The sequence below is a fragment of the Besnoitia besnoiti genome, chromosome III, assembly GCF_002563875.1.
Source record: "Besnoitia besnoiti strain Bb-Ger1 chromosome III, whole genome shotgun sequence".
Classification (NCBI taxonomy): Eukaryota; Apicomplexa; class Conoidasida; order Eucoccidiorida; family Sarcocystidae; genus Besnoitia; species Besnoitia besnoiti.
The window spans coordinates 1271813-1287101 of record NC_042358.1 but is presented as its reverse complement, the minus strand read 5'-3'; the positions used below and the strand labels follow the sequence as shown (position 1 = coordinate 1287101).

Here is a 15289-nt window from a genome sequence, read left to right as displayed (position 1 = left end):
GCGTGGCTGAGCATGCGTCGGCCGTCGTCTGTCCGCGTTTTCTCCAAAGTTCACCGTGCAAGGAGGCACTTTGTCTCTCTTGACGTCAGCGCTGCCAACAGAGAAAGGAAGGAATCTGTACGTGAGATCTTTCAGACAGCGCGAGCGTGTCGGTCTGTGCCGCTGGATCTGTGTCCAGGAGAGGAGACACGTTTGTCGCCTCGGAGTGGTCGCTGCCGCTCGACGCCCTGGAGCGTGGAATCTTTGTTCTCGAAGAGAGACTTCTAGGCGCCGTCTCGATTTTCCGCCTCTTCGTCGTGCTTCCTCGTCGCCTTCGTCTTCCTGTCCGCGCCGCCGAGACCGCAGCTCCCAGCCGCGCAGTTGCTCGAGGGGATCCGAAGCGTGCATGGCTCAAGCGCATGCAGTGGGCTGTCCCTCTCGTCGTGTTTTGGAGTCGAGCGGGAGAAGCCGTCTTTTCAGAGGAATCTGCTGGCGTGCGTCTCTTTTCGTCGCCTCTCGTCGCTGCTTGTCAGGGCGGTCGCCGACGAACCCACGTGATCTTGAGTTGCGTTTCCTTCTCCTCTTCGCTGTTCGCTGCTCCTTCCCGTCGTTGCGGAGTTGCTGAGGGAGCGAGACGTTCGGATGTCTCTTCGGCAGGGCGAGTCTGACGCAGAGTCGCCCGTTGCGTGTTGCCGTTTCCGCTTGCATGTCGCGTCGTGCGTGTACCTCACGTGTCCGGTCACCGCGTCCTTGCCCGCCGCGCTCGGCGCCCAGACAACGAACCAATAGAAGGCAGTTGTGCTCGCCGCGAAGACTGCTGCCGGTCTCGTCAGCTTCAGAGGGCGCTGCCTAGCCCCAGAGACACGCTGAAGTGAAAGCGAGGAGTCGGCTGTCGATCGAGACCCCCCCAAAGTTCAAGGCCCGACACACGTCCGTGGAGGCGCCGGAGGCGGGAGTCTCGTGCGACGCGTTTCGGGCTGCATACGTGCCTTGTCAAGGCATGCTGAAAACTGCTGTAAAAGAAGGGTCGCCAAATGCGGCAGTTGGCATCGCCTCTGTCCCGCAGTGTCGACAGCGTTTCCGCACCGCGCCGCGTCCCCATTTGTGACAGCGTTTTCCAGTCATTTGTTTTCCTCCTGTGATGACGGCGGTGTGCGCCATGCGCCCGTCCAGCACGCGTGTCTTGTCCTCTCTCCTGAGCTGAGCGGCCGTGGCTGCGTGTCCGCGTCATTCGTTTGCGCGTCGTTTTGTCAACCTACTGCTGGAGCTGCGTCCCTCATTTTGCGGGTTCCGCAGTTGAGACGAAGTGTCCACTCTTGCCGGTCTCGAGTCTGCCTGAGTGTCTCTTGGTCGTGCTCGCGTGTGTGCGTGCGTTTCGTGATTTCGATGCCTTTTCTGCGCGGCGTGTCTCCCGACGACTTTTATTTTTCAAACCCTGCAGCGGGCTGAGCCGCGCGTGGACGAAACAGCTACGCCTGCGGTGCCCTAGGCTCCGTCGGCCTCCGCAACAGGGAACGCTGCGCGGGCAAAGCGAGCGCTCTGCATTCCCCACCCCAAGGCTCTCTGAGCGTCGTCGCAGATCGAGCTGCGCGCCTGTGGCGACCATCCTCCGGTTGGTCCCCGAGAGAGCGTCTGTCAGGCCTCTCGCCTTTGGGGTGAATCTGGCAACTGCACGTCGAGTGTTCAGAGCCGGCACCCGTCTCTCGGCCTCCGTCCGTCCCCCTCGTAGGCTGCGTCGACTTCTGAGCAAACCTCGCGTCGTCGCTGGAAAAGGAGACTCCCCGTCACCCCACCCCGCCTCTGCCACGCGCGGCGCGCGCCGGACCTAAAGATGGTTAGTTTGCCCAGCGCAGCTGTCGCGTGCTGAGTGCGTCGCTGAGTTGATTCGTTCGTCCTCTGTCCTCCTTTCGTCGACTTGCCTCCTACTCCTCGCGTCGCGAGTCCACTCAGCCCGCTCAGTCGGTGGCCTTTTGTGGGGAGAGCGTCTCGCGCCAGTCCTCGTCTACGACAGCATGGAGGCGCAGGGTTTAGGGGTGGAGACGGCGGCGCGGCTCCCGCGGGGAACCGCGGCGGCTGCGGAGCTGGCGTCTTCGGCGGAGAAAGACCCGTCGGTGGTTGTCCTACCTCCCTGTGACTCGCCGCGGAAGGGGTCACGGAGTCTCCTTCCGTCGGAGAAGGGCGACGACGAGCACGAGGCGTGGCGCCACCGCGACAGCGCGTCCTCGCTCTGCACACAGGCTTCCCAGGGCGATGTTCGGAAGAGGCGCTCCAGTCGGCGCCTGTCCGACGAGCCGCTCTCCCTCCACTCGATCTCGTCCCTCTCCACGATCGGCTCCCTGGATAGTCACCGCCTGAGCGCCCTCGAGGCTCAGGCCTCGCTCTTGCTCGCACACATCGCAGAAACCCGCGACGAAAAGGCCGCCCCGTGTAGCTCCGCCAAGACCGCGGAGGCCCCCCCCGCGGCGCGGCGAGAAGAGGGCGAACCAGACGACCAGGGCGCGAAGCGCCAAGACGCCCCCCTAGACGGGCGGGAAGATCGGGCGGCTGAGCAAGCAGGATCACCGCCGTCCTCTTCGTCCTCTACGGTGGTTTCGCCGCATCTGGATCAAAACGTCGTGCGGGAGTGGGAGAAAGAGCGAGGCCTCGCTCACGCGCCAGCCATCTCCATTCCGCCATCGGCTCTGCCCCTGGAGGAGGAAGAAAAGACGAAACAAGAGGGCACTCAGGAGCATTGGGAGAGTGCGCGGGCGTCGCTCTCCCTCTCTTTCACGTCATGCGATCGCGAAGAAGCCAGTGCGGCCGCGTCCTCTCCTGCGACGGATGTCCCGCTGTCGTTCAGTCTCCACAGTTCCGAGGAGACTCCCCAGGCGCCGTCCTACTCGTCGTCGTTCTCCCCGTTCTCTTCACCTGCCTCGTGTCCCTTTTCTTCGTCTGCGGCGCCCGCCGCGCTCTCGGAGCTGCCGGCGTGCAGCTCGCAGAGCGGCGCCGAGCACGCTTTCCCGGCGGAGTGGCTCAAGGGCGAGAGAGGCGTGAAGTCCCTGCGGCGGCCGCAGCTGCTCGCTGGCGACGCGGCCTTGGAGGCCTCCGCGGGCGTGCGCGGAGGCGGCGAGCGAGCGGAGAGTGTGAGAAACGAGCACGCCGCCTCAGAGGGAGAAGGCCCGCGCGAGGGCGACCGTCTCCCTGAGTCGGTTCTTCGCGCGGCAGCGGCGCCGTCGCGCCCCGTCGCTGCGAGCCAGCCCGCGACGCTGCTGACGTCCATCGCCGCAAGGAACGACGCCGAGTTGCAGAGAGACGAGGCGTTCCTGAGCAAGGCGCTGTCGCTGCTCCCGCAGGGCTTGGGCCTCGGCGACAAGGAGAGCTCGGTGCTGCTCGACGTTCTGGTTGCTTTGGGCTTGGAGAGAGAGGAGGAGCGCGGGGAGGCGGGTGCGGGCGAGTCGCGGCGGGCAGCCGCGCCCGGCGCGCGCCGCGAGCGAGCGAAGAAGGGAAAGGGCGGTCTGGGTGACCGGGGAGTTGGCGAGGAGGAAAGGGTTCAGGAGGGCGACAACAATCACCACGGTGAGAAGGGACCGCGCGCAGACGAGTCTGCCGCTCTCGAGGGCGAAGGGAAGCCGAGGCGCGACGCGGCGGCGGCGGGGCTTTCTCCCTCGCTCCACGACATCATGTCGTCGTCCTTGGCTTCCTCCTCGCTTTCTGCGTCGTCGGCGGCCTCGCCCCCGCCTGGAGCTTTCTCTCTCTCTGCCCCCGGCGCGGGCTCGTCTGCGTACTACGGCGGCGTGCCGTTTCCTGTAACCGTGCAGCCGCCAGGGCTCGAACTCAACAGGAGCGACGCGTCTCTAGTGTGGAGGTCAGACTCTCTGGTGTCTCCGTACCTGCCTTATGCCTCGCTCTTCCCCGGCGGCACGTCTGCGGCGGCCAGCTGGGACGCTGCGGGCCTCTCCGCGTCGCCGCGGCAAGACGCCCGACGGGATGCAGCTGGGGCGGCCGCTTCGCCTGGCGTGCTCCTGAACGAAGACGACATTTCTTCGCTGCTGGAGCACCTCCTCGCGACGACGGAGCGCCAGAGGCGCGACGCCACCCCGCAGCAGTCCGATGCGGCGCTTCTAGAGCGGCTGCTGCTCGACAGGGACAGTCCCTTCGCCCCACACGCGCCGCCGTCCCCGCACGTCAGCCGAGCCGCGGCACATGCCGCGCCTCTCCCTGAGGTGGCGCGGTGTTCAGGCGCGCCTGGGGCGAAGGGCGGCGCGAGTTTCGAAGGCAGTTCCGCGGCGCGCCATCATTCGGATCTCTCCTTCCTCTTGTCGCCCGGCGGGGAGTTTGAGAAAACGAGGCTTCTTCAGCAAGCTGCGGCGCAAGATATCGCGTCGCTTCTCCAAGCGAACGCGCTGTTGGCGCCGTTGCGTTCTCCCGGGGCCTGCGGTCAGAGGGCGCAGCGCGCGAGTCTGCTGGGGACACAGTGCCACCTCTCGTCGCTTTTCCCGCGCCGTCTCGCTTCGCATCCGACTCCCGCTTCCCACGTCAACAGCGTCGCTTCGTGCGACGAAGGCAGTCTCGAGGGCGCGCGAGGCGCCGCACAGGTTGCGGGTGACAATCGAGGGGGCGGGTCGCCCTTGCCCGGAGTTCCAGGCGCAAGCGTGTCCTCCTCTCTCCTGGCCTCTTCGGTCGCGTCTGGTCCGTCGGCGCTGAATTTCCTCTGCTCAGAGGCCTCCGCACAGGCACGTGCAGGTGCTCGCGGGGCGCGAGGCGTCGCCACAGGTACGGCTTAGGCTTCTCTCTCCTGTGTTCCGCGCCCCGCTTCTTCTGTGAACCCTGCAGGGCGGTTGGTTGAGGGTGGAGAGAGTCAGCTAGTCGCTGCGCATGTGTTCTGTTGATATCTGCAGCGGGAAAGGAGATCCGGCGTTGCGTGCGCAGTCTGCGTGTGCGCCGTGGCTCGATTCCTCGGTGTGTCTCTCTTCTCGATTTTCTGCGTTTTCCCTCAGGTGTGGTATCAGCGCCTTCGCCGACAGCGGTGTCAGTCGCGGGCGTCGGCGCGGAGTCGAGACGCGGCAAGAAGAAGCGAGAGGGTCGTCGCGGAAGGGGCCTGGCTGCGGCTGTCGAGAACTTGGTACGTGTGTCTGCGCTAAGGAAGATAAAACAGCGATCTCATTTCTCCCGCATCTGCAGGAGTGTGCGTCCAGAAAGGCGCCATTTCGCGCGAGAAGCGACGCGTTCCCCGGTTACGGGTGTGTGCCTGGGAGCGCAAAAGAAACGATTTTGTGGGGGGGAGTTTGATTCCCCGTCAGCGCCGTTTTTCTTTCCACGCCGGGTGGCGATAGCGGAGACGCGAAAAGCGGGGTTGCAGACTGCGCAATCGAGCCTTGCTGGGCAGGTCGTGTCCGCTGCAGTGGAGCGACGCCCGCGAGAAGGTTTGTGCAGAAGATTACTCTATTTTTTATGGCGCAGTGGCTGTCTGGCTTTTCGTTTCGCAGGACGCCGCAACGGCGCCGCTTCCTCCGTCGTGCAGCGCGGCTCTGCGGAGCTTCCGCCTGGGCACCCTCCAGCCCTTCACGTTGCGCGATGTCGGCGACAATGCGGTAAGTCGTCTCATGTCTCACAAACGCGTTGCCTGCGCGGATGAAAAGGCGCGCCTTGCTCGTCTGAAGCAGCGGGTTCCTTAGAATTCTCGCGATATTTATTTTTTCCAGTGGAAGGGAAAGCGGTGCTCGCCTGGCGACCGACGTGGTGCATGTCAAGCACTATGTGACGCTGTGTGCATATATATATATATATATATATATTTATGTGATGGGGATGCGTAAGCTGTCCGGAGCCTCTATTACGAGAATTGGTTGGGTTTTTGAGGGGCACTTTGGCGTTTGTGTCTTGTTTGATTGCGCAGCTCGAGTTCTCGAAGGACCCGTTCGGGTCGGCCTTCCTCCAGGAGCAACTGGAGGTCTGCTCTCTCGGGGAGCGCGTCCCGATTCTTCTGCAGCTGCTGCCCCACGTGTTGGACCTCACAGCCGACCAGCATGGAAACTACGTCCTCCAAAAATTCCTAGAGAAAGGTGAGACGCGAAAGAAAAAAAGAAAGAGTGTCTTTCGTCTCGAGCGGCGTGGCGCTTGGCTGCTGGCGGCAAAGTTGTGGAGAGCTGGAGGGGCGCTGTCGCCCACGAGAGGTCGTCATCTCGTTTTAGCTTGCGTATCCGCGTGGAGGCGTTTGAGTGTTTCCTTGTCGCGCCGCGTGCTCTGTGTTCGAGTAGGCCGACGACAAAAACGACGGTGCCGGATCTTCGCGTTTTGCCTTTTCATCCGTGTGTCCTCGGGGGGTGTGCGTTCCTTCAGGCACGGACAAAGAAAAGGAGTGGCTCGCGGCACAGCTGGTAGGCCACGTGTTCCGCCTCTCGCTGGAAGTCTACGGCTGCCGGGTGATTCAGCGGGCGCTCGAGTTCCTCGCGGTGCCCGCTCAACTGCGGCTCGTCGCAGAGCTAAAGGACCACGTAGTCACCTGCGTCGAGGATCAGCACGGTAAGACGCGAGGAAGTCTATTTTTTTTTTTTACATGCGTATAGTATGTAGTGTATATGTACGTATACATGTGTTTATATACGCTGGAGTCTTATGAGAGGAGGGCAGGTTGGCGAGTGTCAGGTCAGGGCACTTGTTGAACCCTCAATCCTGGTTTAGAGCTTGCGGAGGCGCGAAGGAGATCCGCGAGTCTTTTGGCCTTCGCGGCGAGGCTTCTTGCACATATGAGCTTGAGCGGCTGACGAGGAGAGTGTTGGCGTGAATGTCTCTGCAGGCAACCACGTCATTCAGAAGTGCGCGGAGCGCCTTCCGTCGCCCTCAGTTCAGTTCATCATCGACGCCTTCAAAGGCCAGGAGGCGCGCATGAGCGTTCACTCCTACGGCTGCCGCGTCATTCAGCGTCTCCTTGAGGCCTGCCCGGTCTCTCAAACGGTAGGTCCGTGGCGGTTTTCCGCTTGGGTTGGGCGCATGCAGAGGGTGGGCGATGAGCGCATATGCTGGGCTGCGTATGTGCGCACGCGGGCCTCAGAGCGCTGTCTCGCGGGCACCGGTGTAGAGCGAATAGTGTGAACTGGAGGCTGGAGAGCTTTCAATCCAGTTAGGGAGCGAGGGAGTGCAGATGAGGAGGATCGCGCTTGGCTGCTCGCGCCGACGAAGGGGTCAGCTGCTTCTTCCTAGACAGGGCACCGATGCTTGAGGTTGGCGTGAATCCGCTGGAAATAAACGTGCGTCGCTTTCGTTTCCCGTATCGCTCCTCAGGCTCCTCTCATCGACGCGGTCATCGCGGAGCTGCGCATGCTGATTCGCGACCAGTTCGGTAATTACGTGGTTCAGCACATCCTCGAGTTCGGCCGAGAGTCTGACAAAATGTGAGTAGGGGCGAGGTGAAGGTGTTTTAGAATTACGATTTCGCGGAATCGCGCAAGGCCGCAGTTTGGCGGTAGCTCGTGTGTCCTTTGGTTGTGCATTGCCTGCGTGATGAGTGCGTCTGCGGTTTTTCCTCGCATGGAAACCGACACCCCAGGGGGTCACCTCTTCCTGCACGAAGGTCTCTGTGTGCCGCTTCTCTCGCCCTGCTGTTGTTTCGCGTTCCCGCGTTCATTCAAAAATTTTGGGTCCCTGTTTTTCTTTCGCCGTTGCAGGAAAATCATCGATTTGATGTGCGAAGACATAATTCCTCTGTCGACCGAGAAATACGCGTGGTAAGTACGAGACGGGGGGCGAGAGGCGCAACGCGACGCGGGGAGTGAGGCGGTCTGCGTCTTTTCGAGACTTCGAAATTGCTGCAGCCGCGTTTCTGTTTTCGAAGGACGCAGTGCTTTGTCTGTTCGGTGTTCGTCTTTGCAGCAACGTCGTGGAACGGGCTCTCACACTCGACGCCATGGGGCGGGCGCGCCGCGGAATCATCAGTGCGGCCCTCGGACATGAAATGGTGTAAGCGCAGAATCACTTCACTTTTCTGCACGGATTAGCCAGCAGACGGCATTTTCGCGGTTTCTCAGGGCCACGCGGAGCAACTGCGACCTGCGGCGGCTTGTTGCGCAGTTGGAGCTTTTCTACGAAGGCTCGCGTGTTTGGATTGTGCGGCGACTGAGGCGAGAGCTCGAGACGCCTCTCAAAGCGGAGGGACTTGCGGCTCATGGGTCTCTTCTCGGGTTTCGGACTTCCTACGATTGTGCAGAGGACAGCCTTTGAAGAGGATGATGCTGGATCGCTACGGCAACTACGTCGTTCAGAGAATGATGGAGGTGGCCCCGGACGACCTGAGGCCGTCGCTGTTGCAGCTGCTGCGTGAGCACGTCGACGTGCTGAAGAGATTCACATACGGTGCGTTGACAGAGACCCGAAATCCTAAACGAGAATGCTGTCGCATCCAGGGAATTTCGAGGTAGCCGTGTGTGGGCCTTGCCCGTGGTCTCGGGGACGACGCATGCTGAGAGAAAAGCCTAGGGAGTAAAAGATGGAAAGGGGCGCGAGTGGAGGGGAGGAAGCGGCAGGGACCCGAGTGCCTCGTTCTGCAGGAATCAATCGCGGGACAAGGCTGTCTCTCCGTGTTTTCCCGCGCTGTGCACGGTGTGGTGTCGTCTCAAGTCGTTGGGTCCATCGCGAAAGCGTGGCGTCTGGGAGCACTGTTTTGTTGTCCCTCGCAGCTCTTAGTCAGGTGTTTTCTCATGCAGTGGCTCCTGTCGAATGACTTGCGGGTCCTCCCATGTGTGTAGTTCCGGCTGGTGCGTCTGTGTGTTTCCTCAGGCAAGCACATCGTGACGGCTCTGGAGCGTCTCGACGGCGCCAGCGGCGTCTCGGGAGATCCGTCCGCGAATCCTTCCCCGTCGTCGCCGCTGCCTTCGTACGCAGCAGGCGCCGCCGGAAGCTCAAAGTCCGGGGCGCGCGGCGACGCGGCGAGCTTGCGGGCGTCTCGTCAGTCTCCGCGTGTGACTCGCAGCGTCTCTGCCACGCTCGTCCACGCGCCAGGCCCAGTGGCGCAGCTGTTTAGCTCTGTGTCGTTTTCGGGTGCGCCGATGCCGCACGCGCGCGGGGGGAACCTTCGCGGCGCAGGGCTTTCGGGGCGTTCCGGCGGGGCTGCGGCCTCCGCGGCGCAGTCTGGCACGCCGTCGGCTCTGCCGGCGCACGCGCCGCTCGCTGCGGGAGGCGGTGGTGCGTACGCGGCGCAGGGCCGAAGCGAGGGGCCTTCGGACGCTACAGAGGCCCGTGACGCGGGCAGGCGGTTCGGGTCCGGTCAGGCGAAGCAGGGAAGCAGCGAGAACGGGGCGCGGGGCGGTCGCGGAGAAAGAGAAGAGAAACTCTGTGACCGCGCACGCCAGGAGAAGTCTGCAGCAGGGGACGAGGCGGGCGCGTCCGAGCCGAGTCTGGGTGCGGGCGACGCGCGCGGAGGGAAGGCAGCGGCTGCGAAGGCTGGTAAGGAGGTCGAGAGTGGAGGCGCGGGCAAGGGCCGCAGGGCGGAGCGCGGCCGAGGGGGCGAGGAGTCTTTCGGGCGCATGGTGGCGCAGCTCGAGAGGCGAGGCGGCGCCGGTCCAGGCCTAGAGAAGTCGGGGCGTCGGCTAGACGCCGCCGACAAGTTGCTCCACAGAGGCCACACCTTCGCCGCCGGGAGTAGCGCCGCCGACGCGATGCGGGTCGCCCTACGTGAAGATGTGCCCCGTGCGAGGGAGAGAAGTGGCGGCATGGCCTCCAAGGCGAAGCGTGACGAGGACGCGCAGAGCTCGCAGACTGCGTTGAGCCAGGCGTCTGCTTTGGCAGCTCTGCAGCGGTATTTCCTGGCGTCTCTGTCTCCTTCGGGTGCCCCTCTCGACTCGTCGTCCATGTTGTCGTCTCTTCCAGCGGACAGCACTTTTGAAGCCAGCCGCACACAGCCTCACCACTCGACGTTCGCGGCCCTGGCGTCCTCGAGCTTCGGTCCCAGCGCCTCTGCGGGACCGCAGTTTCCGAACTGCCGCGCCCCGCAGGGCGCTAGTGCCCAGGCGTCTGGCAGCCATGTTTCCCAGCGCGTCGCCACTTTCTCAAATGACGGCTCCTCTGTGGCCGTGGGCGCGGCGGCCGACGGCAGTGTGCGCGGCGCGGGCTCCAGCGGCGCGGTCGGGCCTTGCCGCAGGAACCAGCGGACGCCGAGTGCGAGCTTTTCGCGCAGCGGCGTGCCCTTCGGGGTTCCCCGTGAGGAGGGCGCCGCAGGAGCGCCTGCGTGGAGGAGGGACGGTGAGGCTAGCGAGGCGGGGTCGGAAGACGCGGGCAGCGCACGCTCGAGCGCCGCCGGCGCCCTCGCGGCTGAGGCCATCCGCGAGGACAAGGCGGCGGGCAGAGAGAGTGACGGGGGGGTGGGGCGATGCAGCGGCGCAGGCAGCATGCTGCCACTCACGCCTGAGATGATGAATGAGGTGCTCAAAGTCTTCCACCACTACCGCCAGCAAACGCAGAGCCCAGAGGATCCCTTCGCCGCCTGGGGCCTCTCTGAGCGCGGCGGATGGGACGCTGGGGACGGTGAGGCTCCCGCGGGGGCTCCGCCGTCCTGAAGGCAAGACGCCGAGGGGCGGACCGAGGTGCGAGTCGCTAACGCACAGCGGGTTGGCGAACGGAAAGCGATTCGTGTGGGGATCTCCACGTGAAGAGGCTTCTGTCTGTTCCCGCTGGGGTGTTTGGAAGAAAAGGGCAGGCAATCAGAGGACGCCAAGGGCGTCAATGTCGGTCGGTGGGTCTGAAGGGGCATGGGCACCGTGGGAAGAATGCTCCCGACCCCGGGAAGGGGCGGAGTCTTGTCTTGAGGTCTATTTCTGAAGTCTGCGACTTTGGAAAGCGGCGTTCACGACGAAGGACGCGTGTGTGTGTCTTGGAGATTGCCTGTCGGAGGCGCGGCCGCGCGCCAGGCGATCGGTCTGTTGGCAAATTAGGCGGGGAGGGGAAGGGGGGGGGGAGGGGGGGCAGGAGTCAGTTTCCGCGCCGAGTTGTGTGTGTCGCGGGCTCCGCAGAGGGGCTCGCACAGCTTCCTCAGCAAATGTTGATTTGTAGTTCAGAGGCTTGATACTTCCCTGTGCCAGGCCATAGCGTCATTGGGTGCTGAGGTGCTGTGTATTGTGAAGGCGTCTGACCACGCCTCTGGGACAGCGGGTCTGCCTGAATATCGCGTTTAAGGTTCACTCCCCCGCGGCGTGGCGCGTGCCGCGCCGACAGGGGGGCGCCCAATCAATTTCGGTCCTGTGGGAAGCCTTCAGCGATCTTCCCGAGTCAGCGTCTTGCTCTAGAAACTTGCCTTTAGGGTTTAGGGTTCCGGCCGGCTGTTTGGCGCGGAGATTCCCGTGCCTTCGGAATGCGAGCGTTTCACATCTCACAAAGTTGCGCACTAAGTGTGAGGATGAATCGGTATCCGTGTTGTGTTGTGGGCTAGCGTGACGCCGCCGGATATCAGCTAGGGCAAAATTTCATCCTTTGGATACAGAGAAGCCTGGCTTCTCATCTGTAGTTGGAGGCGGCTGTACCAGATAGGTGTGTGCGGCGCCTCCATGTATGTATTTGTGGAAAGAGAGGGAACGTTCAGACAGACGGGTAATCGACTGGTTCCAGTGCCGCATGCGGCTGTCGAGCGCGTTTATAGAGAAAGCACTGGCAAAAACTGTGTTGTGTAGGTATGCTGTGCACGCATGGAGTCGGGTGGTTGTGCATGCATCCAAGTGAGCGCTTAGGCGAGCGGGAGTGATGGAGCTGCTTTGTCACATTTCGTGAAGGGCCTGAGTATTTTTCACGCGTGTCCCAGTCTGCGGTCGCGGGACTCTTTTGCGAGACAGGAGAGAGTGATAGTCGCTCTCTTCTGGAGGGTAGTAGTGGAGTGTCGCTGGTTTCTGGCGAACGCAGCGTTTCTGTGTAGGACCCGCCAGGCCGTCTTTGTTCAGAGAACGTAGCTTGTTTTATTTTCCCTGCATGTCTCTTTTTTGAAGCAAAAGAGAAGGTAACAGCGTCGACCTTTCTACGTGTTCGTACACGTGCGACGGGAGGAGACAGTGAAACCTGCGTGTGTGGCGGCGTCGTGATGTGAAGGCGCACTGAAGGCCCTTCGAGTTCCGTGGTTTCTGATTCACGTCGTTTTCCGTCTCCGGTTCCTTGTCGTATGCACGTCCGTCTTCCGTCTCTTCCTGGCGCAGGAAACCCTTTGCAAAACGTGTACGACACGGCTGCGTATTTTCTCTGCTGCTGCGCGCAACGCGTTTCTGTCGGCGCCAACGCTGGGGTCTCTTCGTTGGAGAAGAGTGCCTGACTGGCAGACAAGGAAAAACGTCCACCAGAGAAGAGATCGCGTCGCGTGTGTCGCGGTCAAAGCCATGGCAACCCTTTTCTGGTTTTTGGTCTTCGCGTGCATTCGCAAACCGCGACCAAGAAAAGGGCAGGGGGTTGAACTCTTCAGTGTGTGTGACCCTCCGTTTCCTTGCGAGTGATTACGGTTTGCATGCAGAGGAGGTAGGAAGTCGCCTGTATGGTTTTTTGTGTCTCCCGTTTCTCGCATCCTTGTGTTTCAAAGTCGAGCAAGCTCACTGCCGTGGAATATAGGGGTTCAGACACAACGCACGAGGCGACGCGCAGGAACGCACGCATGACGTAAGGCTGGCGTCCAGGAGCCGTCTGGCGCGTGCTGTTGCGTATGTTCGTGTGAACAGTAGTCTGCGTCTCAGACACCGCTGGTACAGTGCAGTGGTGGGTGTGCGCTTTTTTTCTATGTGTGAACTCAGGCACGTGTGTCGGGGTATGTGTCTCAAGGTCGACTGACTTCCCCGAATCCGTTGTTTCTGGTCGAACTGTGCCGGGTGCATCTGGAAAGAGGGCTTCCTCATATATCCCTTTGTTGCCAAAGTTCTGTGTCTTCCTCCGGGAAGCAAACCAGTCTGCAACGTAGGAAGACAGCCATGTCTTTTCCTGGTTGGATTTCCGTGGCCTTTCGCGTTAGGCGAGCTGCGTCTTGTCTACGTTCCGTCGGATAGAAGAGTGTGTTTGGTTTTCCTCTCGGTTTTTTCCATCGTCTCCAGTCCTGTAGGGGGTGTAGAGATTCGTCGCATAAAATGGTGAGTTTTCTTGATTCGGCGAGACCGGTTGCAATATGGGCCGTAATTTATTCTCTTCTCAGCACATCTCTTGGGGGAAGAACGGATCCTCTTCGAAAAAGTGACACGCATTTCGACAGAGTCATCAGCGCCCAGCGTTCGCTGCTGGCTCCGCGGACACAGGCGCAGGGCACAAGCAATCTCGCACACTGCAACAGTTTGCACAGGCAGACAAACTCGAGACGGTACTGTCCCAGTTAGTCTGCACTTTAACGATTTAAGAAACCATACACCTCAAGAAATGCAATTGAGATGTTCACATGCAGTGCACCCCCTCCGAGACAGACACTCTGCGTGGGGGGGTGCCTCGCCTCACAAGCTTTCGTTCGGCCCTAAAAGGAGTTTCTGTGTCGTGGTCGGCGCGGCCGTGAGAATCCCCATTCGACCTTGGGCCTAAAGGATATGGGCACGGGACAAGACAACTGTAAAGCGGCGGATGGAACGAGGAAGAACGGCAGCTATCCCCTCTCTTGTTGTGGCGAATGCGCCAACCGGAGGAGGCAGAGAAGATTGCCATCCGCACCTGCGTTCGCACAGTGTAGCGGATCTTCGCGGACGTTTTCATTCGTGCGTGTGTGTGTGTGTGTGTTCTCGGACGAGGACGCGAAATTGGATGCAGGAGGTAGGTTTCTATCCCGTTTAAACATGGTCCTAGTTGAACAGCGACTAGTGGTCACAGTTAGGCAGTGCATGTGGTCTGCCGGAATGTGAATATGACTTCCTCGGTGAAAGGTGTCTCTTTCGTCGGCTTGACTCTCGCTCGCCGGAGCCAGCGGCATAGGAGTCGTGCAGCGCACAGTTATATAATCGGTGGCGCGACGTTCATATCCTCGAAGCGGTCGTGGCTCACACACGCCCCGCATGAATCAAACTGCGCCAAGACAGCGGAGTCCCGGACACACGACCTCAGCGTGCACAGAGAGACCTTCTTCAGACTCGCAGACGCAGAGGAGGTAGACGCGTACAGCTCCTCCACATGTGCTGCGGAAGAACCACCAGCTTCGATTTAACTGGACACACGCATTTCCAAGGCTGCGTTATGATTTTAAATCCGCGAGTAGCATCGCGGAACTCGGTTCGCTCACACCAGGCGAAGCTACTCAGATATGCCGCAGAACGCCTTGGAACACAAGACGCAGAATTCGTGTGCCTGCCAAATCCTAAGGCTGTCAGCCGCATTTTTTCATCCGAAGTCTGCGCGTCCCTCTCTGCTCGGCGAGACACTTTTCCAGCTCTTGCCAGTCTTCCACCAGGTTCTGTGGCAGAATGTCTATTGTCGATTAGTGTCCGGCGCCTCCTACGAAAGCAAATCCGCCACCAAAAGTGCGCTTGAGCAGTCTGGACGCTTCAGCGCAAAAAGTTTGGAAGGCTTTGAACCCGCTTCCTTGTTTTCCTCGACCACGATCCTGCAGAGAGTTCCCCATGCCAGCAGACTCTTTTCGGCAGGCGTGAGCAACAGATGCTGCGCGCGAGCTTGCCGGTCATTCCACATATGCTCTTCTCTTAGCACCACGGCCTAAAAAGTCCCTCCCAGAAAAGAGAAGCGCGAATGCGAACGAAAACAGGCCTTTTTGCAGCTCGATGTGCCGCCGATAGCCTAAGGCTTGGCTGCATGCGACCCACGGGCCTTTACACATGCGTCCCGTCCCTCCATGCCATCGCCTTGCGAAAACCCTACGGACGCGTCCTGCGTAGATTCTCTCTCCCCTCGAGTCTCTCACCCGCTAATTTCCGTCAGAAGGGCTTTTTCTTGTCTTTTCCACTGCTTCCGGAGCCTCCTTGACTCTGGGGGTGTGCATTTGAAGCGAGCGCGGCTCGTGTGTGTTGACTGCTTGGCCTCCAGTAGTTTTACGGATGACGGGTTGGAATATGCTAAACCGAAGGGAGGCCTTCAAGTCCCGCGGTCTCTAGGCACGTGTCTGAGGAGAGATTAAACCTGTGTTTCTCTCTGATGTGCTATGCTCAGCGCCGGCTGTCTCCATGCTGTGCGGCAAGTACGCAGGTGTGTGTTTGGGTAAAACGAAGGTAGACGCCTGGTCGCCCGCGTTCGTCTCTGTCTCTTGTTTCCTTTTCTGCCTCAGTGGTGGGTTTGCTTCTTTCCTGTGTCCCGCGGCGGATGTTTTTCTTTCCTGCTTGTCGCTTTTATCTTCATTCAGCGCCGAGGAGGCCACCCATCGAGATCCATCCTTCTCGAGCGACATCGCCGCGCCACG

The 15289-nt window shown here is 61.1% G+C and overlaps 1 protein-coding gene across 1 annotated transcript; it reads left to right on the top strand.

Moving 5' to 3' along the window:
* Nucleotides 1–1991: 1991 nt before the first annotated feature.
* Nucleotides 1992–10505, top strand: BESB_044960 (Pumilio-family RNA binding repeat-containing protein; the record flags this gene model as incomplete). Its single annotated transcript, XM_029362947.1, has 11 exons — nt 1992–4731; nt 4956–5080; nt 5445–5549; nt 5855–6020; nt 6298–6480; nt 6755–6912; nt 7240–7349; nt 7623–7682; nt 7828–7914; nt 8162–8307; nt 8731–10505. The coding sequence occupies 11 exons, from the start codon at nt 1992–1994 to the stop codon at nt 10503–10505; spliced, it is 5655 nt and encodes a 1884-aa protein (XP_029220313.1).
* Between the last annotated feature and the right edge of the window lie 4784 nt (nt 10506–15289).